General features: G+C 42.5%; 1 protein-coding gene across 1 annotated transcript in view; it reads left to right on the top strand.

Moving 5' to 3' along the window:
- Positions 1 to 27876, top strand: part of ADARB2 (adenosine deaminase RNA specific B2 (inactive)) — a 320870-nt gene that overhangs the window by 194702 nt on the left and 98292 nt on the right. The window contains exons 2-3 of the mRNA XM_074574189.1: positions 11965 to 12051; positions 20578 to 21485. Coding sequence (XP_074430290.1) covers positions 11965 to 12051; positions 20578 to 21485 — 995 coding nt within the window. The remainder of the gene's footprint in view (positions 1 to 11964; positions 12052 to 20577; positions 21486 to 27876) is intronic.

The following is a 27876-nucleotide window of genomic DNA, read 5'->3' as shown; positions in this document are numbered from 1 at the left end:
AATTATGGAGTCTTATCCAAAGCAAACTGAACTTCTGTCACGAATTGTTCTTCAAGGGAAAATAATTGCTAATTCAATGACTCCCACTGTTTTTACTGCAGCTGCTAGTCTTTCTGTGCTGCAGAAAATCTTTACTTTTAACTGGTGAATCAAGAGTTTCCCCAGCAGCTTCAATACACAGAAGATCAGAGGTGCAGAAGTGTATACACAGTCCTCCAAATGTTATGCATTAGAAGGCAAGCCCTAGGGTCAGTCTATGAAGCAAAAGTGACATACTCAGGAGAAATCTTCCCAGCTAGACATTATGCCTTAGTGTCCTATTAGCTTTTCTAGTAAATGGTGAAAGAAAACCCCTAAAATCCTGGTTTAGATGGGACTTGGGTTACCTTTTCAGGGTTAATTTTGTGTAGAAACAGCCTGAAAGAGCTTACTGGGACCTGTTTTCAGCCTATCAAAGCAGTAACCCTGGTATGTGTATTGATGCTGTAGCACTATCCAGACAAATTAGTCCTCAGAATTGCAGACTTTGGAGCTGAAGAAAGTAAGCAACCTGCTCAGAAGGTTACAGTTCTGCCGTTTCTCTTGGCAGCCACCGAAGGCAGATGAGCAGCAAAGAAATGCGATAAAAAGTAAATGGCACTTTCCTGCAAAGCTAATCGGTTCAGTTTGAGAACGGGGGGCTGTGCCAACTGCAAATCAATGCACTAAATCACTTTTGTTCTTGTGCGAGTCCTGCCGCCATGGCAGCTGCTAACAAGGGAATAAAGAAAACTGTTATTGGATATTTAGTAGACTTTTTAAGTGCTTGTGTAAAATAACATATTTAATTTAATGCAAAGTTATAAATGTAATTGGAGTTTATGGACATTATAGCAGGGAAGAGAAGAATAAGATTCCTCTTCTTTCTGCACAGAGAGCTGTTTTATGTACCCAGACCATCCTTATCAAGCTCTGTCTGCAGTGTTAAAGAACAGTTTTTCTATCAGATTTTACCATTTCACCAGTTTATTAAAGGGTAACCACTGAGATAATAATATGTCTGATATCACATGGCTTTTAACATGTTCAAGTCACAGAACAGGACTTGCATACTTACTTTAGGATGAAATTAAAGTACTCTAATGCCACAGAGTATATTGACTAAGTCTTCACAAACTATAAAAAAAGTCTATGGTGACTGCTCCAGATGTGGACATGTACAAAAGCATGTGTAGATTTAATTGGATAATCCCACTGAAGACATCAACTGCACCTAATGGATTTATTCAATGATGTGATAATATATATGGTTTTTTTTCTATTCCTTTCCAAATAATTCCTAAATAATAATCTTTCTCACCCCTAGCTGTGACGGGGACTACTCCCTTTCTGTGAACAGTCTCTGGGAGTTTGCAGTAATGTTATTTAATTGCTCACGAGAAGGTTGCAGCTTTCCTAGAAAGCTCCGTTTCTGCAGCATTCTCAGAACGGACTCACATCCCTGAACTCCCAGTTCAAATCACTGTTGTACATACAGAGCAGCCCAACTTTGTCATCATTTAAATCATCAATCATCGTAGCTGTGCACTGAAACGCTTGATATAAAATACCCACAGGCAAGCAGTAGACTGCCTTCTCTTTAATTACATCAATCCTCAATCACCCCAAAGCAATGCCATCCTTGGAAGTACTAACTCTGACAGGTAGTACTTCTGGGAATGCCATAAAAATGCCAGCAAAGCAGCAATGGCAGAGAAAATAAGCTGCCTCATCTTTGGAGAATTATTGGGCTGTACTAACATTCAAGGGTACAATGTCAGCACAATGCAGAAAGGGTTAGATGCATAGCCCCCATTATTATTGTTGATGGGAGTCAGGTGTCAGGTTTCCTTTGCATCACACTGAAAACTTAGCCTGCTTTGTAAAGCTTTAGCCAACTTTTCCTTTGTCACCTCTCTTAATTGAGGGATAGATTCAAAGCCGTTTTTGCTGTGATCGAATAAGGACTGAAAAGGCAAAAAGAAGACACTAACAAAGTAGCAATGATGAACCCGAAGCTTTCAGACTCTGTGCAAGCTGTGATGGAAAGCTTAATAAATGTTAAAAGCTCATTCCTTAACAGGTGAAATTGGAGCAATTGCTTTGTAGTAGATGGCCCTGTAATACCAGCAACACCTGGGACAGCCCCAGGGCAGCCCCTGACTCCTTTCAGCTGTCTCAGCTCCCACAGGGGCAAATGGGAATTTAAGTGCCTAAATACTTAAATAACTGGCTCAATTAGCAGACCTGACTCCTGTCAGTAGCATCTTCTCTGAGAAAGCTGTGTAAATCTCACCCTTCTTACATCACTTGGAGTTAATTGTTTGCTCTCGATAAGCACATGTATCTCAGTAAAAGCATTCCTAAATTATAACGGTAGTACCTTTTACTTTCTGCCCGCAGACAGATTGGTTGACACAAGACTGCCTTATGTTATAAAGGGTAAATCAGGGCAGGATTCAGGTTAAATATGCATTATTATAGAAGTACAAGAGAGAGAGGTCATACTTGGCTGGCTTACAGTAGATGAACAGAGAGCAGATTAAACAAAGCCTTTCACCACTAATTGCTGACTGGACCTTTCTGATGCAGGCCATTTATTTCCTAATGTTTAAGCAGGTATTCAGTTTGGGAAGGAGAGGGTTACGGCTCAACGAGGAGTGCTGACAGGCTCACTGGCAGTGTCTGCCCTTGGCTGGGACCGTTTCAGGTTGGTCCCTTCATCTTATGGAGGGGAGATGAGCAGCTGTATCAGTATGTCCATTTGTAGGCGTTACTGCAGGCTGGAGAATGATAGCTTAGAAGAGCTAGAAGAGCAGTTTGTGTTGGGGTGAAGCACATCATTATGCCGGTGTTAGGCAAACATGATACAGTGAAACTATCATCCTGTAAAGTGTAAAAGAAATACTTAACTGTACACTGCACCTGTCCAAACATCTTCTTATAGTTACTTCATGTACAATAACTCCTAATTTTTGCAATTCTTTAAGTGAGCATGAGCTCTGTGAGCATAAAGGAGTCCTGATGCCTCCTTCAGTAACAACCGACCCAGTTTGTTACCCATGTGAAGATCAAGGACTGAAACAGTATCAAGAAAACCTGTCAATAGCAGAGCCTTCTTGCTGGGGCTGCATTGCTCAGGGAAGTGGGACATCTTCCTCTACACCATGTAATCCAGCGACAGGCAGTGACAACACCCACCAGAACACAGGTCAAGACAAGGTGGGGTAGAAATCAAGTCTCCTAACCTTGGACATCTACAAGTTAGTTTTTTAGTCCAAATCAATAGTCCGGGCCCCCAGTAAAATCAATAGGGAGGGATTTCTTGTACCTTCTGAGAGGGTTTTATTGTAGTTATCTCAGCAGGCATTTATCTGTACATGTCCATACTGATGCCTCCTCTCAGAAGATAAAGTGACATCCGTTTCTTCTAGGGTTGTTAAGCCACTCTTACAGCAGATGGTGGCTGAACTTGGAGACTCAGAGTTTGGAGAACTGAAGCTTGGCTTTAACAGCTCAACCCCACCTCAGACTTTATGGACCCGAGTGGACTGCTGCTTTCAGAAGGTGGCAAAACCTTTCAAAATCAGGTAGCCCAGCACAGAGCTTTGCATCCTCCATGTCCTTCTGCACACACAGTCCTGAGCCTCAGTCTGTAGTACTGCCTGCACGGGCAGCTGCTTTGGTTCCCCGGACCTCAGCTCCGCTGGTTCCAGGCATCCTTCAAAATACCCTTGCTAACTTTGGTAGTCTTACTTTGGCACAGATCACTCATGTTTCATGTAGTCGTCATTTCGTTAACAGGTTTAAATTAGCAATGGGTGAACCTCTCTTAAGCCCAATTGAGCATTTTCATATAGTTTTCTGTCCCAATTTAGATACGTCTACCTAAGTAGTGCAGACTTGTATGTAGACACAGCCTAATGAGAAATTAACCTGTTCACCTTAATACTGGCCAAACTAGTTTCTCATGTGACTGAAGAAGCCCTTCGGTCTGCCTTAAATGTGTAGACAGATGCTCTTCGATAACACTGTTTGATATGCAGCTGGCAGACAATCAGTCATAGGTAGTGTTAATCACACAGATTTATTGTATGCTTAATAAATCCACTGGCCATTTTTATGGTCTCCATTGCAAGACTTCAGCACACAGAGCTGAGCTCTGGTGGTTTTCATGCAATTATTCTCTCTTGTGCTTCTCCTGTTTCCTGAAGTGATGACATCCCAAAAAAGGGGGGGAAAAAAAGCAAAAAAAAAAAAAAGCCTGTCAGTTTATAGAATGCAAAATAAAAATATTTCCAAAATGAATGTTCAAATAGCTTAAGAAGCTTGCAAAGATGTGATTTTTAAACTGCCATCTCCAAACCACAGCTAGATCACTTAGAAAACACATAATATAGTACACTCCACAGGCAGACGGAGATGCACATAAACTGATAATAACTCAAGAGTTTTTATCTCTATGTGTCCTCAAGCAAGGCATCAGGAGAGAAAAACACTCTTGCAACAAAATTAAATAGTTTTAGATCTAATTTTACTAGACTGAACTAGATTTCAGATTGATTTCTGTGGAATCTAATAGAGAACAACACACATACACATTGCCTTTCTTATAAAAAAATCCATCAACCACCTTGTGTTTTTACTTACTTTGCTCTTTACTAGAAGTAATAAGAAACTAATATTTCACAACACAACGTGTTTCATTTTGTAAATGGTCTTTCGTGGTAACAGAGCTTGGAGTGGGCTGTTAGGGAGCGCTGAAGTACAGCCCCTGAGATTTGTCTACTCAAACGCCTTTTTACATTCATGCAGTGAAACTGCGGCTAAAACCCACTATCTTCATTCTGGAAAAGGAGGAAAAGAGAGCTGCGGGATGTGCCACTGTGGAAAGAAATGATGTTGCAGATGGTGCATACATTGGCTAAGGCCCCTAATGTAATCAATTAAACATATCCCAGCAGATATATCCCGTATCTCAAATTGTATTGGATGGATCCATACAATTGACACGCATGGCTTTATTGCTGGCCCTTTCTGCTTCCTAAGTCCTAAAGTAGAGGTTACTTTGACCCTGTAGTAAATGAGCATGAGTATGCGAAGGCCCTGGTGGGATGCAGGGCTGCAGAGTGGCCAGAGCAGAGCATGAACCTGCCGCTGCGTGTTAGGGCTTGGATCATCACCGGCAAAAGATTTCACATATCTTCCCCAAAATCTTTCCAAAGGTAGCGGTTCTGGGTCAGTAAACAGCCAGAACAGGATGCACAGAGGTAAAAGCATTAGTCCAGTTGCCAGCCCCCTGAGCTAACTGATGTTTCACATTCAATGTTCTCTGCAGTATCATAACACCACAAACTGTTATTGTTATTTAATATAATGGCATTTCAGAGCTCTTGTCTTGGACAAGCATCACATTGCGCTAAGCACTGAACAACAATAGAGCAGAAAGGTACTCTCTGCCCCAAGAACTAGATACATACATGATAAAGGCAACAAGTAGATCTATTTACAGCATGCCGCTGCACTGGGCAGGATCGACTTCCAGGCGAGGCACAGCGGCAGGTGCTGGTGTGCATGGGCACCGCATCATGCAGAGCATCTTGCTGCCCTGTTCCAGAGGAAAACTTCACGGCTCTGGGTTCGCACCTCTGACTCCTAACTCAAAGCACAATCTACCTCGTGCAGCTGAAAGCCTTCGCCTGAAGCACTGAATATCCAAATGTTCCCTGGTTTTGTCTTCCCTTTGGTTACCAGACACGCAAAAATGTGTTCTGATATATTACGTCTTCATTTCAGGTCCCTGCTGAAGCAGAGAACAAAACCAGTAATGTTGAATACATTTTTTTTTCTTTTAAAAACTTAAATTCCTTAATCTGAATATTCCCTTGTCTTCCTGCTTTTAAGAAAAATGTTCCAGGCAAAAATCTTATTCAACCAGAAGGTTTTTCTCTCAGCATATTCCTCTGCTACCTCCAAGAAAAGCTTTCCTCAGTGTTCCCACGTGGGCCAGGGTGGGATATCACTGCAAATGCCTTGGACTAAAAACGAATCATAAAAAGCGGATCTTTAGTAACTGTTCACCTCAGAGGCCACACTCCCAGGGATGCCAAGCAGCACGCAGACAGACAGAAACAGTCCCCCATATTTTAACCCTTTCATATCCTCCAGTACACAGGATTTTTGTTCCCGCTTGGACTGCTCAGTTAGATGTGCTGCTCCGATTGCATGGACCGATGGCTCTCAGGGGCTTGTTGACGCAAGCAAAGCTTCACCTGCAGATCTCCCAGTGTAGGAGTAAGAGAACAAAACACAAACTAAGGAGGAATGGGCACGTGTTAATAGCCCCTTGCAAAGATAAACAGGCTTGAATTCATCCTGTGCAATGCAAGGCACCAATCTGGAACTCCTGCAGCAGGCACACAGCTGTGCCAAAGCTGCCGCTGTGTCCATACAGGAGCAAGAGGCCACGCTTCTAACTTAAACCCAGCTGGAGGGGACGGACGAAGACCTCCCAGTCACACTGGTACCGCGGTGGTCACCAACAGGCGCCCCAGCACAGCTTCATCAGGGTGGGTATACAAGAGCATTGCACAGAGCCTTCCCACTTGTCTGTGGAGCCAGAAGCACTCGGGCGATGCTGCTGCAGCTCTGCACACTCGGTAACTCATGGCTCAACGGCTGGTTCTTGAATTCATCTGTAAAGGCTGATTCTGACACGAAGCAAGTAAATCCCTATCTGTAAACTGGCTGCTTAAACTAAATGATGCAGCGTGGTGGCTGTGGAAGCCATAATTTAGAAGGCTGTGAGCCCTTCTCAGTAAGTGCTGTGGTTTAAAGACATTGCTATTTTCCCCGCAAATTTGCCATATTTTTCTTTTGTGTAAAGAATCCCCTCATCCTGTCAATCACTGTCAGCCCAAGCCTGAACTGACTAAGGTATGAGAAGGAAGACAGAGAATCATCTCCTGATGTGCAGGCTCTCTTCTCTCCCTATATCCCCCCTTTCAAAATAAATCAAGGCTAACAGGACTGTAAAAATGTAGCTGGTTTAATAGCTGCAAATACTGCTTTAGAGAAATAAAAATCAGGGTTTTTTCAAGAGGTTTTGCATGCTGAGTTTACATTATTGCATCAGAATTGACCCTTCCTGAGTAATTTCATACTGTATGCAAACCAAACAAATTATTTAAGACTGGTTTATAATGTCCGCATTGTGTTTTTGAAAGAATACTTTTTAACAAACCTCTGACAAGTAAAGTAGCTTATGGTAATCAATTAGAGTATGAGAATGAAACTAATTCAGTAAAACATTGCTAGTGCTGATCTGGCAAACCACTGGTAGCCATCTGTCTAATCCTTCTTGTGTTCAGAAGTTGAATTTTTTAAAAAAACCCAATTATTAATAGTGCTCATTAGCTGCCAAGCAAAAGAGCATGCCACAAGCCTGTGCTCAGAGATTAGCTAATATTAGCAAATACTACTCGTTTTTCCAAGTTTGAGCTAGAGCCTGCTGCGTGATCTCATGGTCAGGACAAGTTTTTCTACTGGGGTCCAGAGGGATAGGAGAGACTATAAAGGATGGGTCCGAGGATAGGTGCAACACCCTGCAGATGCCAACCGTCTTCCTACACCCCTCCAGCACCAACGGCTCCTCAACCTCCCCACCAGACAATCTCTGCCAGTGCTGCACTATCCTTACTGCTTGGAAGGGGTTTTTTTAATGTCTAAAGTGAATTTTCCTTGGTGCAATTTATGTCCATTACTCCTAGTTGTGTTAATGCACATGGAATACAGTTTGCTCCTTCCTTCTATGCAGCAGCTTTTCATGTATTTGAAGACTGTTGTTATGATCCCACTCAGTCTACTCTTATTAAAGCTAAACAATTTGTCCAACATGTATAAGGCCTGATTTTTAAAAGCGTTGAGCTCCTGCCATTCCCATTGCTTTTATTCAGGTGATTGAGAGTGAAAGAACTTCCGTACATTTGATGATCAAGCCATATTGTTTGGTGCCCCTTAAATACTGATAGGGGTGAAGGGCATGAATGCTGTTTATAGCTGTATATGTGTATTCTTTTCTTCACAATAAAAACGTCTTTACAGGACTTTTGACCAGTCTTCTGAGTGCATCCACAGGGCAAGTGCAACTTCAACAAAAAGAGCAGATTTTAGTGGAAACTTGGCTGCCTTATATGCCAGGCTTTGGTGAATCATTTGGACTGAATAATTTTCTGGTTTTCATGTAAAACATATCTTGGCTGATGGTTTCTGGATTTGCTTAAATGATTTGTATTGCTACTGTCAAAACAGTGTTCATGATTATTTTTTGACTATTTGCTGTTGTTGGAACATATGTACTTAAGAAGTGTGAATTCAGATCCTTTTCCCTCCCAAAACAGAGGGGAGTGAAGTTTATTCCTATAATGGACTTCTCATTGGGAGAAATGGTGATTTTTTTGCTTAGGGTACTGGAGCAGAGTTCCACTTGGCATCACTTGGAAGGATGCTTTTGTAGTGAAAACGCTACAAAATGTGATTCTATTGTCTTGCAGTAGTATTCCAGGGTGGATAGAAATAAATCCCACTATACCTGGTCTTTGTCTCTCAATTTCCACTGTAAATACATCTTCCTTTGTGTCCGTGTAGACCCTCATGAAATCACACCTTCATGTCATGTCAGTGGTACAATTGTAATGCAAGCAATAATAGCTCCTTGTATTGGTTCTTATAAATGTAAGGTTATGTATTCTGCCTTTCTGGAGAAAAGAGTTTTTGAAATGTCTTGTTTTGTCCTCTTAGACTCTCTCTCATAGCCTTGAAAAATAATTTCCTCAGACAAATACAGAGACCATTTACAATTATAAAGTGAAAATAGCCACTCTAATTTTGGGCTAACCTGTCATTGCTTCTTTTTGAAAAAAAATAAAATTATGGAAGGAGAAGAGAGTGAGAGAAAGAAGCAAGCTTTAAAGGTATTGCTCTGAGAAACTGTGTGGCTTTTTCATATCCAGCGATGTCCTTTATTCTTATTTCATAAGAGTTCATCAAACTGCTGGAAATAAGACTAATTGTGATGGACATTAAAATATACAGGACTGTAAAGTGTGAATACACAACTCTCCTAATCTTCTTCTGCAATAGTAAACCAAAATAACACTGAATTTCACTGTTGACAATAAAGCTGAAGTAATGTCCTATGGTATGTATAAGGCAGTAGGCCATAACATGCAAAAGATGGACGTGCACAATCATATGAATAGCTTCATACCTAGCCAGATTATTTCCCGTAAACACCTACATTTAATTATCCTGACATCTACCTTCCCCTCCTCCACGGGCTCAATAATTCATCTGTTCTATGTGCATACTACAGCTCTTCTCTTACATCACCCACTCAAAACCCTGCCCTCCTCCTCCTTCCAGTCACACACTAAATCTTCCATTGCGCAACCAATGGATTGAAATATTAAATTATGATCTTTATTGTCTGTATTGATTGAAGGATATCCTGCTATTAGGGCCTGCCTGAGTTTGGTTGACCCAAGCCCACCCCTTCCTGCTCTAAGAATACATTCAATTTTACAGGCCATCCCATTTCTCTACCCCACAAAGCAAAGGTCCCAGCAAGGTCTTTGAGAAGGTCTTCGGACAGGTGGGAAACAGTGGCCAAAGGGTCCCTTAAGGCAAAAGGGAAAATAATTTGATAAATTTTAAATCCACATTGTAAATCTGGCCTATTGCGTGCACAAAAAATCTTGGGGTGAAAGATCGATCATAGAATATTCCTTTTACGAATAATGGTATAGTGTAAAACTACATGGGTTTGACTGGTGTCAGGAGTAGGCAGCAGCAACCTCAGCAAGAAAGCACGTGTCTTCATTGCTTGGTGAATGGATTAACTTCATACAAGAAGTGAAAGTATTTTCTCAGAGAAGAAGCTTTAAGTTTGGGTACGATATCCAGTGTCTTGAGGGCTAGTTCTCAAGGTCTGACAGCCGTCGGCAGTCAGGCACAGGCGGAGAGCACTTCAGCTCACTTCGTCTCAGCAGCCAGACACAACAGGCATCGCTGGTGCTGAAGCCAAGGGCTGCCCTGATCCTACGTCTATCATCTGAAGCATTCCCCTTACCAAATGTAGCCTTTGGATTCAGTCCCAAAAAAGCCTACACTTTTTTCACTTTAATCAAAGAAACTGGTTGGGAACGTTGGGAGCGGAGAACAGGCTTTGTCCCGATCACAACCCAACAGTCGCACACGCACTGAGATGGTGTCGTACAGAGACACCACATTTCTCAGTGAGCAGCACGTTAGCAAAAGGTATCGAAGTATTCACTTAGGAAAATCTTTTGGCTAAAGCGTTCATAAATAGCTTCATTCTTTTGGTTCATGACATCACCACAATCCCTTAATGAAATTGCAATTCAAGGAGGCTAATTTGTACTCTAATTGTATATTAGTCTGGGCTGAAAGGTTTCTGGACAGAAAAAGGTTTTCTTCAGGCAATCTTTTATTCTGCTTATTGTATTTACTTAACAAAGAGCAGTCAGCTTTTACTGTGATTTCTCGTAATAGCTGTAGCGTTACCTAGCTAAGGTCAAACATCTGCCGTCATTTTTGATGGAGTCTGACAACAGTCTTTAAGAGGAAAGAGTGTTTGCAAATGTAGAAAGAACAAGGCCAAAAAGCTAACGATGTGCTGCTAAAAACAGTTTAAGAGCTCTTAACCTGGAACGCCTTCCAGACCAGTGGTAGATCAGTAGCCAGGTAGTATAAGGAAATTCAGAAATATATTTTCTCACCAATAAAGGAAGTCCCCATGGAAATAATTTTTCCCGTGTCACTTGAAAGAAGACATTCTTCGTTTGGTTTTGCTGCTTCTGCCACAGGACGAAAGCCCAGTGTTGTTCACAACGTGCAGGATTCAAAGCATTTCCACCTAACCGAGGCTTTCTAAGCAGAGAGGTACTTTAGGAAAGCAACTAAGTCCTTCGAAGCTATGAATCACCTTTGTAAGGTGTATTTCTGTTTCTTCTGCTACCTTAAGTAGACACTCCATTCCTGCTGGTCCCCAGCAAAGTACCCATAGTTTGTCGGGAGGAATTCAGCCTGGAAAAACTAAAAGGCAAACTAAACAAACTAGTTAACAAACTAAATAAAGCAATATACCCCTGTTTCTAGTGTTTGTGTTAACAGCAACTTCTCCCTGTAGGTAAATCCTGAGTCAAATTTTGAGCTGGTGTAAATCAGTACCAGTTCTCATTTTGCTCAGTCTGTCCTGGGATGTAATGCAGAGGCTGATCGTGGCACTGGAAGCAAATGTCTGTGCCGTTTACTGTCTGCAGGATAAACAGAAACTGCAGGTAGAAGGAAATGCACTTAATATGAATGCGAATAAGAAGGATTTCAAGTGGGATTCATATTGTTTGGATAACAGCTTCCTGTGCACACCATAAAGGTTTCCCAAAAATCAAATCAACAATTTCTAGGACTAGAAGATGTTGTAGTGTCTTGTGCCACCAACACTTGAGCTTTGTCTGAGACTTCTGGTTCAGCCTCTGTCAGGGAGAGGAAACAAGGGGAGGTGAGCTGATGGTCTCGTCCATTGGAGCGGTTCTCATGTCCCTGCTCCCAGGGCTGCCTGCCTCCCCGTTCTCAGCTGGAACAGCTCAAGCCTCCCGCATTCCCAGCTCTGAAGTTGCTGGGAAGCATGGCCAAGGAGCACTACACAGGGCAGTAACCAGGAGGGACGTGCATTTGGTGTTTGCATGTGCAGCTGAAATAAACCTGTTGCAGTTCTGTGAATTTGGGTGGGACTATAGAGTCGGGGAAAACAAAAAGGAAACGGACTTGATGAGATGTTTTCACCTGAGAAAAAGCGCGGAGTAGATCAGAATGCACTGACAAAATACTGATTTTATATGTCTCTATTTTTCTGTTTTCTTCTAGAAAAAGTAAGCATACTGTCAACCTTCATAGCGCCCTTCAAGTACCTGAGTCCTGGCACAACCACCATGGAGGATGAAGACAATTTAAGTAAGTAGTCTCTTTTCTTTTTAGGCAGATGAATAAAAAAGTTTAAAGATAAAAGCTCTATATTGTAGGGGCACTTGTGGAAAGGAGGTGGATTTGCAAATATTGGCAGGCCATAAGCCCACTCCTGATGTAAAATGCAAAATTCCCTGATGCTGAGTGCGAACAGTCTCCAATCTCCAGCAAAGCAGGGGTTAATCTCAACTTACCTTCCCACTTTTCCTTGTGCAGACCCTGGCAGGGGGCAGCTGTAAATGGTGTGCCATGAACGCAAAGGAAAAGCTGCTTACAAAAAGGAGTTGTGTACACTCAGGTTTACGGGACTGTGGAACAACTTTTCATTTGTTGTTTATTTTCACTTACTTTGCTCACTTGCTTTTCTCACAGTCACTAAAAGACAGGATATTTTGGTGTAGTGTATTTCCCCCAATTTATATTTCCTTGGTTGCAAAAGGGCTTTTGCGTAAGTAAACACTGCTGGAACAAGCCCTTTATTTGAAAAACTGTTTACTCTTTTACTTCTGCGATATGACCTGGAAGGGGAGGGGGAAAACAAAATCAAATCCAATTGAGAAGAGACGATTTATTCAGGCTAAAATGAACTCGATGTAACCCAAAAATTAGCTATTCTAATTGGGCCCCCTTGGGGATTCTCTTGGGCCCTCACACCTGAACGAAGTCACTGACACTCCCTGTACCGGTGACTGCAGAGCCGGAGGGAAGCGCTGTGGACTGTGAAGTCTTTACAACACCGAGAGGTCTGGGAGTGTGCAGTTGGGACTGAGTAACCCTCAGTAATCCCTCCCGTTTGTCACTTAGGAGCAATTATTGCGTGTTATCCAGCACCGCTGGTTGTAACGCATCTTGGAGTCATTAAAAAAAGGGAGGGAAGTGTTCCGAACCAAATGAGCAACTCTTTGAGTTTTAGTATTACCTACCAGATGGGTTTCTTTTCCAGGCAGACACACAGTGACATGTTGCCCTATTAGAGCCAGTGGGTGGGAGGAATGGGCTGTTTGTCCCCTGTTGTTGCTAATCTGCCTTGGTTTGATCATGGTGCGGCACCGAGGGGAATAGCTGTTGATGGAGCGAGGGAGCTCAGCCCTCTGGTTTCTGCTGCTGAGCAGCACATGGACATCACACTGTTCTGCCGTGCAGGGACAGGCAGGCTTTTACATATCTTAGCAAAGGCACACAGAAAAAAAGAAATCCTGAGAAACCTTCGAAATTGGTCCCAGAGAGGCTACATTTTCAGGAAAAGATACGAGAAGTACACAGAGGAAACATATTATGCACATGATGAGCTTGTGCAGGCACCTCCTGCGTAATGTTTCCCAAATGTGCTGCTTAGTTATTTTTAGGTAATGTAGGAAGTTTGTACAAGCCAAACACTGTAACACCATTTTCTTATTGCTGCTGTAATGCTAAGACTGCTTCATGCCTGCACTGGCTTTAAAATAGCTCTCATGGACAGGGTAAGCTGTGTTTTCTGAAATAGCAAATTTCACTGTTTTCAGGGACATCATGCCTAGTCCTGTCTTGGGTCAAACATAGACTCCAGTGATAAAGATAGCAATTTTTTTCTTGGCACATGCAACACATTTTTAGGTGTTACTATTAGCTTCTGGAAAAAAAAAAAAAAAAAAAAGAAAATAAAAAGATGAATTAATTTTAAATCAGCCCTATTTCAGTGTTCACTTCCAATTTATTTCCACTAATTTCTATAGCACCCTGTATCTGCCTAGTAATTTGGCATTTTAAAGAGCTTCAGTGGTTTGCTCTGAACAAGCAGAGGAACCTTCTTCTGTCTTAACAATTTAACAGCAGTCTAGCAGAACACTAGCAAGGCAGGGAAGCAGTTTGCGTATCCCTGAAGTTTTCTGCTCACTGAGCATCCTGTGAGAGTAAGTGGCCCTTCCTGGACACAACAGGCAGAGTCCCACTAGCCGAAACGGATTCAAATCCTGTTTCACGTTCCTTTAGGCCTTTTTTACAAAGGGGCTGTGGTTTAACTCCAGCTGGCAACTAAGCACCACACAGCCACTCACTGCTCCCCCCGCCCCAGCGGGATGGGGAAGAGAATCAGAAGGGTAAAAGTGAGAAAATTTGTGGATTGAGTCAAAAACAGTTTAATGATTTTAATAATAGTAATGATAATGATGAAAATAATAATAATGAATAATAATAATAAATTGTAATGATAATGAAAATAACAGAGAAAGAAATAAAACCCAAGAAAGACAAGTGATACAAATGAAAGCAGTTGCTCACCACTGGTAGCAGGAGATGGTTGCAATCCACGCCAGGTTAACTACAGATGCATTTTCAACTGGTGATTATTAGCATGTAGACGCTATTACTGTGGTTTATGATCCATGAACTAATACTAGAAAAATGTATCGAAGGCGCTAGGTGCCTTTGGAATGGCATTTTGGCTAAACTGATAACCAGTCTCTCATGAAGACCTTCTCTTGAACATGTGAGAAGAGGGCCACCCTATTCATTTCTAGGAATTGATTGTACCTAAGAATGTAACAAAAGTCACACAGGATTAGAAATAGGAAGTTTAGCTCTGTACGTGGTCTTCAACATTTGCTGTTAGTGATGCATTAAGAAAAAGGACATTTAAATGGTGATCTTCCCCTCAGTATATCTTTCTAGCACGCAGCAAGCAATTTACTCAGCTAGAGTTTGCACCTGAATCGTCATATCTTAGACATCAACAGACCTGTCTAGTCCTCTCTGGAGCCCACTGATACTTCTGATCTCAACAACAGCCAGGCACAGGGAGTTCAGTGATTTAATGTGTTGTCAAAAAGTGCACCCTTTTATTGCTTCACACCTGCCGTCTCTAGTGCTTGGATTGCATGAAACAGTGAATAATCATTCCCTGTTCACTGCCTGCCTGCCTTTCGTGATGTTACAGACCTCTGCCTCTCCCTGATCTTTAATCGTCCCATCCACACTATGGCATCCCCATGGCATCAAGGCAGCGTATCACCAGGCACGGGTACTTGCAAATGGAGGGGTTACCTCTGGCAGGAGCGTATGATTCCTGTGGATCTCATCGTGCAATGCTGCCGTGCAGAGGGAGCTGATGGTCGTGATCCCCAACATATTGACTTCAGCCACTGCGACAGTCTTGTAGGATGAATCCCAGCCCCAGATTCATTGTATTGAAGCATGTTCAGTTATGGCCATGTTGGTCAAAGTCCTGCTCAGGCAGCATAACCTCCAGAGCTTTTGATGGCACAGTGTGATATACAGCAGGGACCCTGCCTCTAAGAGGACAGTGAACATCCCCTTCCAGCAGTCAGAGCCCCAGACAATCCCCCACAGAATCAAAACCTCTGGTTTTGTTTTGAAAACTGTGTCTATTGCCGTCATTTGGATTTCTCCCTAATCTGGTCCTGATTCAGGAAGACCTATCTTAAATCTGTTTCTTCTGTGGTCTGCCTGAGTGTTTTTGCTCCGTGTGCTTATTTGCTAACTTGGACAGAGAGCATCGGAGTCTGAGTATCATCTAAGTCAGGTCATTAGGTCATTTGAATAATTTCCCTAATTGGTAAGAGCTGCACTAGATGCGCATGGATTTCACTGTTATTTCAGATGATAAGGTGGGCAAAGTAGAGGATCTTCTTTCTGGAAGAGCTAAAGGCAATGGCAATTGCCTTTCACAATTTTTCTGTCTTCAGTTTAAGCAAAGTCCTGTACTTTTTTGCACTGGTAATGCTTCCCTTCACAGTGTGGTGTTACACACCAAGTCTAACGGTATTGTTTTAAACAGCCTGAACCCTGTGAGCTGGCAGGGAGGATTCAGCATCAACAAAGACATCATGGCAGATTTCCCTTAAGTAGATTTCTTTTGTGAAGTTTTAAAAATACATACGTGTGCGTTTTCATGTGAGAGAGGAAAGAGTGATTTCTGTTAGCTACAAGTTTATTATTGTAAAGTCAAGAATACAAACCTAAAAATCCCCAGCAGTTCCCAATCCTCCATTGTGGATTGATTAAGCGTATGAAAATGCCATCTTGCTCGCAGGAGAAAACTGCCCTACATCGCATTTGATGTAGTAGCTGACCTTGGACAAAGGTACCAGGGCTTTGGCTCCTGGGTTCATACCTATTGCTTCTGTTTTAAAATTTTTCATTTTCAAGCATGCCAGGAGTTATGGAGGTCAATCCTTCTGACCTCTGCCGTTGAGGTAATGTAGATGGACATCAAAGATGTACTCTACATAAGCAGGTCAAACAGGGCTTAGATATTAAAATGCAGAAAAATAAAAAGTAAGTCCTACTCGTATTGTTGAAAATGCATTGGTGTTTACTAACTATTTCTAAAGAGAGTAAATTCCTGTGTCAGAGGTATCAGTTGAATCAGAAGTTTGCTGTACTACAGAGACTGCAAATTCTTTCTTTGAGTATCATAGCTTTTCAGTAATGTACTGCCCCTTGTAATCCAATAGTAAAGATGCCAGCCAAAATGAAGATGCCACCTACCACCTCTCCTTTCCCATCCTCCCTGGAAGTTGGCTTGGCAGCAGAATAACCTTCAACAGGAACAATATTATCTCTTCAAATGTAGCGTGGAGTATCGGATGGCTAGTTCTGCAGAGCCCTTATGACCCACAGACATAGGCAGTGTCATTATTAGTGATGCATTATAGTTCTGAAAAGCTCTTGATGATGCAGACTCTCTAGGTTAACTCTACTGTGCATAATGACCAAAAGGAGAAAAACATGAAAGAGCAGACAGATGATTGAGGAGTAGTGCATAAATAAATATATTTCACTAACTGCTTTCCTCTCTCCCATCCAATTACTGAAGCAAATACAAGATTGCAATGCCTCTTCTTGCTTGTGAAACTGCAGAAATCAATGAATAAAGTTACCCGAGGAGATATTACAGTGCAGAGGCGTGGGGCATTTTTAGAAATCTGACACAATATATTAGAAACTATTGCGAAAAAAATTGTAATATTTTTCTCTCCCCTTTTTTTAACTCCCTTACAATTTTATCATTCTCCAGCCTTTCATCATAGAAAAAGCATATTTTATTATCTTTATTTTTTCCAAATGTAGAGGATGTGTTTTGGGAACTCAAGAGCAAAGACATTATGAGAGATAACAGGACTGAAAATGATCCACAGTTTTGCATTTTCCCTGTGTACATCCTCTGACTTACCCCTTTCCTTTTACCGCTCTTCATTTCTAAAATTGCTTGTGATTGTTCTATTACAGCTGCTTACAGTATTTATCTTACATAGTTTGGTGTCATTTGCCTGCTTTGTCTGATTTTCACAATAGAAGTACATGTGCCACCATTAGAGAGGTAATCTTATGTCTGCTACACAGAGGTTTCATAAAAGACACATTTCAAAGACCTCGTATTTCAAAGATACCTGAAAGTATAAAGTAATTTCCCATTGCCCGGCTGCTGGCAGGTATCACAGGAGCCCATCAGGCTCACAGACCTTCTGAGGCACTCAGTGAATTTAGGCTGCCTCGGATTTACGTGCCATGGTGACTTTTGGCCTCCTGCCACTCTTGCTGAGGTCTGTGAAGAGCTGAGCTATTCCCTGGAGTTTCAGCATCGGGTCCTCTAGAAAGCTGGTTGACTGTAAGGATACTTCAATGGATTTCCTTCACCGTGACCAGGCCAAAACATACCATAAAGGCAGACACGTCACCGTCACGCTTGCCCAATGTTGTCTGCGCATCCTTTTTGACTGATCCCTGAAAGTTTTACGCTTGCATCGCTGCATTTTTTTCACGACATCAGGGCAAACTCCCCGTTGGCCAAAACCTGCACTAGACAATTTCGTAGACAGAATTTAAGACAAAAAAGTAATGTTCATTTTATGTTGCCATGTTCTTATTTAACCACTGTTAATGCAGGTGATTAAGGTAAGATGCTAAGGTCACACATTCATGTTCACAAATCCGTGATTCTCTGACTATGAAAGAAAAAACAGCTGAAATAAGACAATATGAATTATAAATACAAATAACCCCTCGCGTTTTCCTATTCAGTGGTGCATAATCAATACAAATTCTTTTCAAACCTGAATATAGTGTGAAGCAAGAGCTATCTTTCTTTTCATGCTTCCTGACTACAATATCATTATGTACCATAATTGTCTCCGTAAAAACCTATTAGGTAAGATGAGAGAGGAGGTGTGAAATACAGAACCAAAAGTAAAAAAAAAAAAAGTCTGACTCAAAATATTTCACCTTTATTTAAAAAAATGCACGCAACCAAAGAGTTGTGTTCTGAGCGGGATGGAAATGAGAGAAATGGTCACAGTGGAAAATGGCTGGCCAAAGCCACTGCCAGGGTAAACAGAGCAAAGTTAAAGTTGGCATCTCCTTCCCCTCAGATGAGAGATTCCATAAATAGAGGTGTGAAGTCAATGAGAAAAGACCACATTATCCTTGTGTCTTAGTTGACCTGACCTTTTAAATGTCTTATTTCCAGAGAGGCTGGTTTAAAGGTGTCACGTTTTATACAGCTGAATGCCATACGATGAAACTTTTCTCTTTCTGTTATGTATTTCTTTTTCTTTCCTTCCTCACCTGTCTTCATTCTCTCCCCTTAGTTTCAGAAAGTAAAAATTAACTAGTCACTAAAACCTTAATTTGTCAGTTCACGTTCTGCCTCAGCAAAGCAGTGCGGTACGTAGCTCTGCAAGTCACTTTGGGGAGACACAGACACAGGCTGGAAGCTCGGTGTGAGCCGAAGGCTTTTCAGGAAAGGGAGACGAAAGACTCAGTCCTGCAAACGGGACCTCACACATGGAATTCAGCCATGATTTTTACTCACGTCCAAGCAGTGAGCTGCTTTCTGTGGACCAACTTGCATGAGTGCAGACTTATTGCTCCCATGGGAAAAAATCTTTTGATATTCAATACAAGTGCAACTCATGAGGTTGTAAGGGAGGTTTTTGATCATGACGGTTGGTTCCACATAATTCTCTGCAGGCTCCCGTTCATCTGTCAGCCCAGCCTAATACTGGGCTGCCGCAAAGACACACTGCTCCAGCAGAAGCTCCTCGAGGCGTAGCTGGCAGCTCAGCCCTTACATCCTTGCAGACAGCTTGTACATCAGGGTAGAGAGGAAAACAAATATGGCCATGGCCCTGCAGAAAGCGAGAGGCCCATTCTCTGTCCTCTAAGGACCACAGTCTCTGTGCTTGGGACCCACGCAGCCGGCACAGGTGGCATGCTCATCTCTGATGATAGCGAAGCATGGGAAAGGCTCCACGCAGAATGCTGGTTGGAATACAGCAGGCAGCCAGGCGGTGCTCTGCTCAGAAAGGGATCAGGTGCATCGCTCCAGGGACGGGTCGCTTCACGGGTTGGTTATGCTCCTGTTTGCTTCCTCAACTTGTGTCTGCCCCAAGTAAGGCACAGGAGGACTGGAGGATGTATCAGAGGTGCAACACATTTAAACACACTCATCAGAAATGACAGAAATGTTATAGGATGCTTACTTAGACAGCAGCACATTTTCTGTCTCCCAGGACACCAGTGAGATGAATCTCCGTTCTCAGTCATTCGCCTGCTGTAGTGAAGAGCAGCGCCTCGCAGCGCAGGTGTCGCACAAGCGTAGTTCAGAGCCATGCGTGATTCATTGGCTCAACAGCAATGGCACGCTCCCTCCACCGCTCCCCACTGTCATTTCATTCCCTTCCTGGCGCTCCTGGCAGCCACTCTCTCCCATTGCTTTTCTTTGGCATAGATCATTCTTTACATCAGTAACTGCTCCCGTCATGATGCCCTGGTTTTTCCTAGTCTCATTTAGATTTATCTAGAATTTTTGCAATAATAGTTGTTGCTGATGCAGGAGCTAAGACTATCTGCAATTGAATTTGACAGAGAGACTCTCACTTATTAAACTAGAATCTGAGTCCAGACCAAATTATTGTTTCAAATGCTAGAAAGGTCTGTCAGATCATTTCTTAGGCTGGATTCATAATGTTAGCAACACAAGAGTCTATGGTGTGAGTAGAGCCAGTCAATGTATTCATTGCAAATAAATTATTCAATGCGTTTGCCCATTTTTCTGCTTGTGAATCATTTGTGAGCATTTCTGATTTCTAATAATGTGTCCGTGAGCCTTCACCCACATGGATTATAGAACAAATATCAGCCTAAGGCAACTTTGCAAACTATTCACTTTTTACTAGTAATTATCCAGTGTGAATACAGTAGTTCATTTAAGTCACATGGCATCAGTTATGCTTTGTCTTTGTATGATACAAGCTTTTTTTAAAACAGGATGCTAGTGACTAATAGAAGTAGAACTTTAGGAACAAGTAGGCATTCAGGACATGCACAAAATCTGTGCTATAAATACTAAACTAACCACTATACAGATATTTGAGGAAAACCCCCAAAAAGGGCTGAGCAAGGATATCTGTCATTACGGTTTTTTTTCTTTTTTGGCTATTCTGCCAGCCCTAGGCATAATGTCAACTACCATGATGACAACTGTAATGTGAGGTTTTTTTCTTTCTTTGCTGACAGGTACCAGCAGTGCAGAAGTAAAGGAAAATCGAAACATTGGCAACCTGGAGGATCATCCAATATCCTCTAATGAGAGGGCAAGAGGGGGGACACCTAGCAGTAAGAGAAAAAGACCCTTAGAGGAAGGCAATAATGGCCATTTCTGCAAACTCCAACTCATCTGGAAGAAAGTCTCGTGGTCAGTGACGCCAAAGAACGCTCTGGTTCAGCTACATGAACTTAAACCAGGTTTACAATATAAAATGGTTTCCCAGACAGGTCCAGTGCATGCTCCAGTCTTTGCTGTTGCTGTGGAAGTTAATGGACTTACGTTTGAAGGCACAGGGCCCACAAAAAAGAAAGCCAAAATGCGTGCTGCGGAGCTAGCTCTGAAGTCATTCGTTCAGTTCCCCAACGCCTGCCAAGCTCACTTTGCCATGGGGAACTGCATCAACCCATCCACAGACTTTACTTCTGACCAGGCAGACTTTCCAGATACTCTGTTCAAGGAGTTCGAACCATCTACACACAACGAGGACTTTTCAGTCTATAACCCTGTTAATAACGAATTGCTTTCCACTGCTTATCGGCACGGGCGCTTACTCTGCCATACGCTGGACTTAATGGGCCACAGTAAGCAAAACAAGCACAAGGTGGCATCCAAAGCAGAGAGCGAGAAGAACCCAGTGGTGCTGCTAAATGAGCTGCGCTCAGGCCTGCGGTACGTCTGCCTGTCGGAGACGGTGGAGAAGCAGCACATCAAGAGTTTTGTGATGGCGGTGCGAGTGGACGGGAGAACATTTGAAGGCTCAGGACGTAGCAAGAAGCTGGCCAAGGGTCAAGCAGCGCAGGCGGCCCTGCAGGCCCTCTTTAACATTCGGCTGCCCAGCCACATTCCCAGCAGGAGTAAATGTCACCATTTGCCACAGGTGAGAGCTCCTGGGTAGCCACCACCACGTTGGAGGAACTCTTTCAATGAATGGGATCAGTATTGCTGTAGCTGTTACTGTTCTACCAGATGGTTCCTCTGGTGTTATGGCAAGTGCCATGCCACAAAACAGATCTTTTCTCATAGAAAAGAGCTAGATGCCACAGGCAAAGGCTTGAAAATCCTATCCTGAAATTATTGGGTACAATTTGCAGTGTTTTCCATAGGAGGCATAGATGAGAAGGCAAAACGTAGGGGGAAATATCAAAGTTTTGATTTGCTAAAGAGAATGATAGCATTGACACAGGCAGAAAAATCAGGTCATTTTGTGGTACTGCATCTTTCTTGACAGAAAGGAGCCCATAAACAAAGGAATGCCCCACATCCTCCTTTTAGAGTTAGTTTTTGATGAGGACAGTGCCATTCAGAGGAGAAAACAATGACAAAGCCTGTGCCTGTGTCAGAGCAAAGTCTTCAAACAGTACTGCCACTAGAAAAGTTAAGGATTTTTGTTTATTATAGGCTTACTTTTTGGCTTGGTTTTTTTTTGTTGCTTTTTGTTTGTTTGTTTTTTGTGTTCAAATATGCCTCCAACAACACAAGGGACAGTGAAAGCTCTGAAGTTTTCCTGCAACAAATGTAGAGGTTACTGCTATATTCATACAGGTCAATATAGACCTGAGGTACGTACTTAGCACATCAAAATTTCATAGTTGGTCATATGCCAAAGGCTATCTTAGCATTACTCAGACTTGTGTGAATTTTCTAAGTTCAAAGGAAGCGAGGATTTGCAGACACTGGGAAGCATTACATGGGTTCAAGTAATTTCTTGATTTGTTTGCGCTATCATAAAAGGTTTGATCCACCAGCACCAGGAGGTGATCTACTGCTACAAAGCTCCCTTTATGAAAGGAGCTGTTAATGTCCAGGATTTAATGCAAAGCACTGGGAGCACTAAGAGTCATTCTGCTGCTGGCTTGCTGTGAGACCCTAGGCAAGTCATTTAAATCCAATATGCTTGTAATAAAAATGAGCATATTATATGAACGAACACTTCAAGATCCTTAAGTAGTGTGTAAATGCAAATTATTAGTAGCAATTCTCATTAACATTAGTAAAGATGGTCATTAAATGTTCAAAGAGTTTGATAGGGGATGAATCCTCTAGGTGACATGATTGCCTGCAGGACCCAGGAATTATATTTGGTGACCTAGAAGTTTCCTTCCTATGTTTCCAAAAAGGAAACCTATGAAATGTAAGAAATTCTAAAATACATCATAATCCTCCACCTCTTCCTTTTAATTCTGGTTTGTAAACTCCATGAACCAGTGGCATAATTACATAATTTAATAATGACAGTTATCTTCACAGAGTGCTTTGCAGGCATTTTTTAAGTCTTGGCTAACCTGGCAGTTCCATCTTCCCAGTACTCCTCTGAAGTATAGATAGTTTTAAATGAGAAAAGAAATCCATGCTGTTTCCTGCCCTAATTAATTCTGGTAGAAAGCAGTTTGTTTGATGAGCATGCCTGTCCTTCCCCATGGAATCCTAGCAATCGGATATAAAGAGGAATCTCTAGTCCTGTCCTACTGGCTGCTTTGCTGCCCCCAGTGAATTTTGGTGGGTGGGTCAGTAGGTAAATACCATGCATTCATCGACTGATGGTTCGTCATGTCCTGAAACTGCACCACAAGTATCCCTGGTGCTTGACTTCACAATCATCTTCTACCTGAATATCAAATCTTAGCTGGTTCCCCACTTGTTCACTAGGCAACACATTCTTCAGTGTATATTCCCTTCTTTATGGCCTTTTGTCCTTTCTTTAGACTTCTGCCCTCCTTATCTTCTTCTTCTCACTGTTCTGGAAGTATAAATGTCAGTGAAAAGGTGCCGATGAACTTTCTCTGTCAGTATTTTTTGAGTGGTTGTGTATTGTCCAACTAAAAGATTACTCAGGCACTTTTAATGCCAGCGTTCAGCACGTTAATTAAGAGATAAGCCTTACCACTGATTTCTGCTGACCTCCTTACTAGCTGCTCTCATCAACAGACATTGCAGCCATGACACAAAACCTGAATTTATGTTACTCGCTAAGTCATAACTCAACTTGCACTGAAACCAACAGACGTATTTCCACTGACTTCTCCTGGGCTATAGCTTAAGCATTAGATCCAGAAGCCTCTTTACTTGTTCTCACTGTGTTATGCCATATCTCATCAAGTGACTGTCTTTCCTCTCTGTTTCAGTCAGCCCATCTGGCTGTTTGGTCAATCGAAGCGGTGGTAACTGTGTGGGGGAGAGTGTGGTTCTCATTGAGCTGTGGTCAGAGCCAGCTGCTCCAAAAGTCGTTTCAGCTCCTTCTTGTCTCCCTGATCTTCTGCAAAACACGTTTGCAAGGACACATTTGAAGTCATGTTTTCAAAGCGATTCCTACTTAGTAGGCTCAGCTTGGTTTGTGTCCAAAACTGTTTAAAAGCAAGAGAGCACCCTGAAACACAAACAGCTTAGAGAGAGAATTTGAAATATTGGGGTTTTTAATTTCTTCACAGAATACGGAATAACTATTGCTCTATCCAACCATCCACTCTTTTCATGTGCTTGATTGTATTTGTTAGGTCACCAGATAGCTAACTCATCGACAGCAGGGACAGGCAAATGATATGAGCTATAACAGCTTCACCTATAGTCTGAATACTTTGTAGAATCCAGGAGTATGTTTATCTCTGTGGTTGCCCTTTCCAAAGAGTATTCCAGATTTGCATGTCTCTGTTCCTGTTCCCCTCGCTGTTGTCAGTGGTGTTAGGAGACCAGCATTTGGTTTTTCCTGATTATAGCCTGCCTGGAAACAGGAAAAGCCAAAAATCTTGGTAATACTGGTAGTCCAGTTGTGCTGAATTTATGGATTTTACAGCGTTCAAGAAAGTGTCAAAAAAGTTCAGATGTCCTAATGAGCTGGGCCTCCTGACCATTGACATTTCTGCCAAGGTCATCAGCGTTCCCAGGGGACCTGGCGTCCCTCAGCCTGGCCCTCAGGCATGCTCTCAGACTGACAGCCACTTTTCCTGCTGACCAAAGGAGATTCAACGTAAAATGTCAAAAGAGGCACCGTATCCTCCAGCCTGTCCTGATAGGTGCTGCCTACACAGGAGGCTTCCCGAACCGCCTGGAAATGCAGAGCGTAGATGTAAAATCCTGCCACCTTGATCTCTTCTGATTCAGGCAAAACAAAGAAATACAGGAATAGCAAAGCCAGAGATAGATGAATTTGCTGGGTCAGCTGCAGTCTAACTTGCTTCTTCAGCTGCCTCTCCTGACCCTCACCCGCCAAGGCCGAAAACCCACCATGAAATTGTGAGCACTTTAAAATACTGGTTCTGTCTTAAAAGAACATCACTATGCCTCTGATTTTCATCTCTGTGATTGTTCCACAATGTGTTTGTTCTGGCTGCAAAATTATACCAAAAAAATAAACAAAGGGATATCACAATTTACACCAGGAAAAAAGTTTACTCTCATAATTTAATGCCAAAATAATTGAGATGGTGGCTTCTTTACAGCCCTCAACAGTGCTTTGATCCAATTCTGTTATTCTCCTTCTGGTAAAATGGTGACTGGGGGACCTGAGCTCTTGCCCGTATATAGGGTGAACAGGAGATAGCTGAGATAATCCGAGGACCCGCTGAAATGGTCACAAGATTTGTCCATCAATCTGCCAGCTACTGTTCTTGCTCAAACCAGATGTCTTATCTGTCCTATGCCACTGAAGGGCAAGATAAATGCTATCGATGGCCTGAGGCTGGGCACACCATGTTGATCAGAGTAGTCAGGATAGGAACCTGGAGATCAGCTAAACTAATGGCAGAGATAAAGTGAGTCAGGAGAACGGAAATTATAACTGTGCACCTTCGCTGAGTCACTAAATATTGCTCCTTGTTTCCTAGCATACTTGGTCTGAACTCATATTGTCCTTCAAATAATATGCCATTTCTTCAGTTATCAGCTTTTCTGGAAGTTTGACAATGGTTTTCTTCTCACCTTGGGAGCGATTTTCCGTGTAATCCAGAACAGGAGAGAACACCAAGGAGTGCTGACCCTGACAGTCCTAGAGAGTCCACACTGGGGGAAATCCATCCACATGCTCCCAGACTTTCCGAGCGCAGCGTGCTCGTTTCAGGAGAACAAGGTGACCCCCAGCTGCATCTGACCAGTTTACAGATTGTTTTTCTAATCTTGTAGTCCTTCTAATCTATCTCACTCAGTCTAAACAGCATTCTTACTGCTGTAGAGCAAAACCATTAATTAATATTGCCATAACAAATTAGTAATAGAGGGGTGCTTGGATTTCAAATGGACCTAAATTAAAAAGGAATAGGTGTGAAAATTGCATTCACTCCACTTTGAAATGGCTTAACGCTGCTGTTGCTGGTTCACATCCAGAGCCTCCAGAGCAGTAGCTGTCAGTTTATTTATTTAAACGAAACTTCATTTTGTTTTGTGTGTGTGTGTGTCATCAAAAAGAAGTAGGGTTTTTTTTGCTTTGGCAAATCAGGCTAACCATGCGAATCCAGCAAAACCCCCTGCTAGCCAAAAGCTTCATTTGCAGACCAACGCAATCCAAGTATCCTCATTGCAGTCGTTCTTTACCCGGGCAGGTCAAGGATTCCAGAGCCCTGGCACAGGCTGCCCAGAGAGGTGGTGGAGTCTCCAACTCTGGAGACATTCAAAACCCGCCTGGACGTGTTCCTGTGCAACCTGCTCTGGGTGACCCTGCTCTGGCAGGGGGTTGGACTAGGTGATCTCCAGACGTCCTTTCCAGCCCCTACCATTCTGTGATTCTGTGGTTCTGTGATTCCTGACAGCTAACTTCAATGTCACCTTGGTGAGCGGTGTCGTGGGAAGAACAGCCACCATACCCCACGCCTCTCATCCACTTCCCTCCAGACGCCTGTTTCTCTGCGTTGTAAAACTGGTTCACTTTCATGCCGTATCAAGTGTTCCTGCCTCCTTCACTTTGTTTCTCTAACTATCCTCATTTGCCAACTTCCTTGCAACCGCGTCCTCTCGCCTGTGTCGCAGTTAAGCTGGGGCTGAGGTTGGCAGGGATAGATTTGATTCCAGTGTGAACAGGGACAGCACACAGAGCTTTGAGAAGCTGTTCTAGAGTGTTTATCTGAAGAGCTTTGTCTGGTCAAGTGAGCGGATACGTGTCTTTGTAACAGTCTCCGTTTTCTCCTGCATGAAGAGAAGCAGCTGCTGGGTGTGTGTGTAGCTCCTGACAGTGAGATGCAAGAAGGGGAGATGGTGGGGACCAGAGAGATGCCTCTGCAATACAAATAATGTTTGATTTTCGTCATCTGTTTCTGACTCTGTAGGTGGGGAAAGTTGCTTTTTATAATCAGAGCAACGGGCAGTCGTGACATTTATAGGATTACAGTTTCTTAAACAAAACACTGGCAAAAGAACCAATTTAGAAACACAGCATTAGTGCACTGGATACTATTATTACTATCCTGGCTGCTAATAAGATTGCAGTCACTTCTAGGCTCACAGTTGAGGAAGCAGGACCACCCCCTTACCCCCTTAAAAGTCCAACATAAAAGATGATTATTGCCGCAGAGAGATTACAGCTGGGGTCTTAGATGAAGAAATTACCGTGTTTTAATGTATATAATCCATACAAGATCAAAGGGAGATGCGGAAGGCCTGCCTACATGGAATCATGGGAAACAAATTAACAGATTAGAAAGGGCTCCGGTCGCTTGCTCTCACAGCATCAGCACATACGTGTAGACACATTAAGGGATTTGCACATGAAAACCAGTCATCACTGCAAAAGAACATAGTACTTTGCATCAGCTGGGCTACAGGAATGCTCCAGCGACCTGCTGCAAAAAGAAGTGTCTGAGTCAGGGTATCCATCTCCACCCTCTATACCTCTCTCTTTTGCTCCTCAGTTGCTGCTCCCTGTAACTCCTTACTCCCTCCCGGCCTTAGATAACTCCAGCGGGATCCCCAAAAGATTCCCCTGCACTGGTCTTTAAGTCCTACATTATATAGAGTATGCTCAGTGCTTTCAGAGCATTAGGTATGCTAAACCAGACTCTTCTGATGGAGATGTTAAAGTCTAAATATACCACTCACCTAATTAATAATACTTAGGAGAGCTGTAATAATGGTGACAATTAGTTAATGAATGGCTGATCTTCATTTACATAAATGAAAAAATAATTTTAGTATCCTCAAGAAAAAAATGTTAAGGCTGAAAGGCATTTTTCTCAAGACTATATATACCTATGTAATTTTAGCTCATCAGCAACACAAACCCCTTCTTCCTCTGAAAAAAAGGAAAAATAAAAATATCTAATTTTCTTTTATAAAGACTCTGAAGATTC

Source organism: Larus michahellis, chromosome 2 (assembly GCF_964199755.1).
Source record: "Larus michahellis chromosome 2, bLarMic1.1, whole genome shotgun sequence".
In the NCBI taxonomy this organism is placed as follows: Eukaryota; Metazoa; Chordata; class Aves; order Charadriiformes; family Laridae; genus Larus; species Larus michahellis.
The sequence above is the reverse complement of the archived record's forward strand: the minus strand, read 5'-3'. Positions and strand labels throughout refer to the sequence as shown.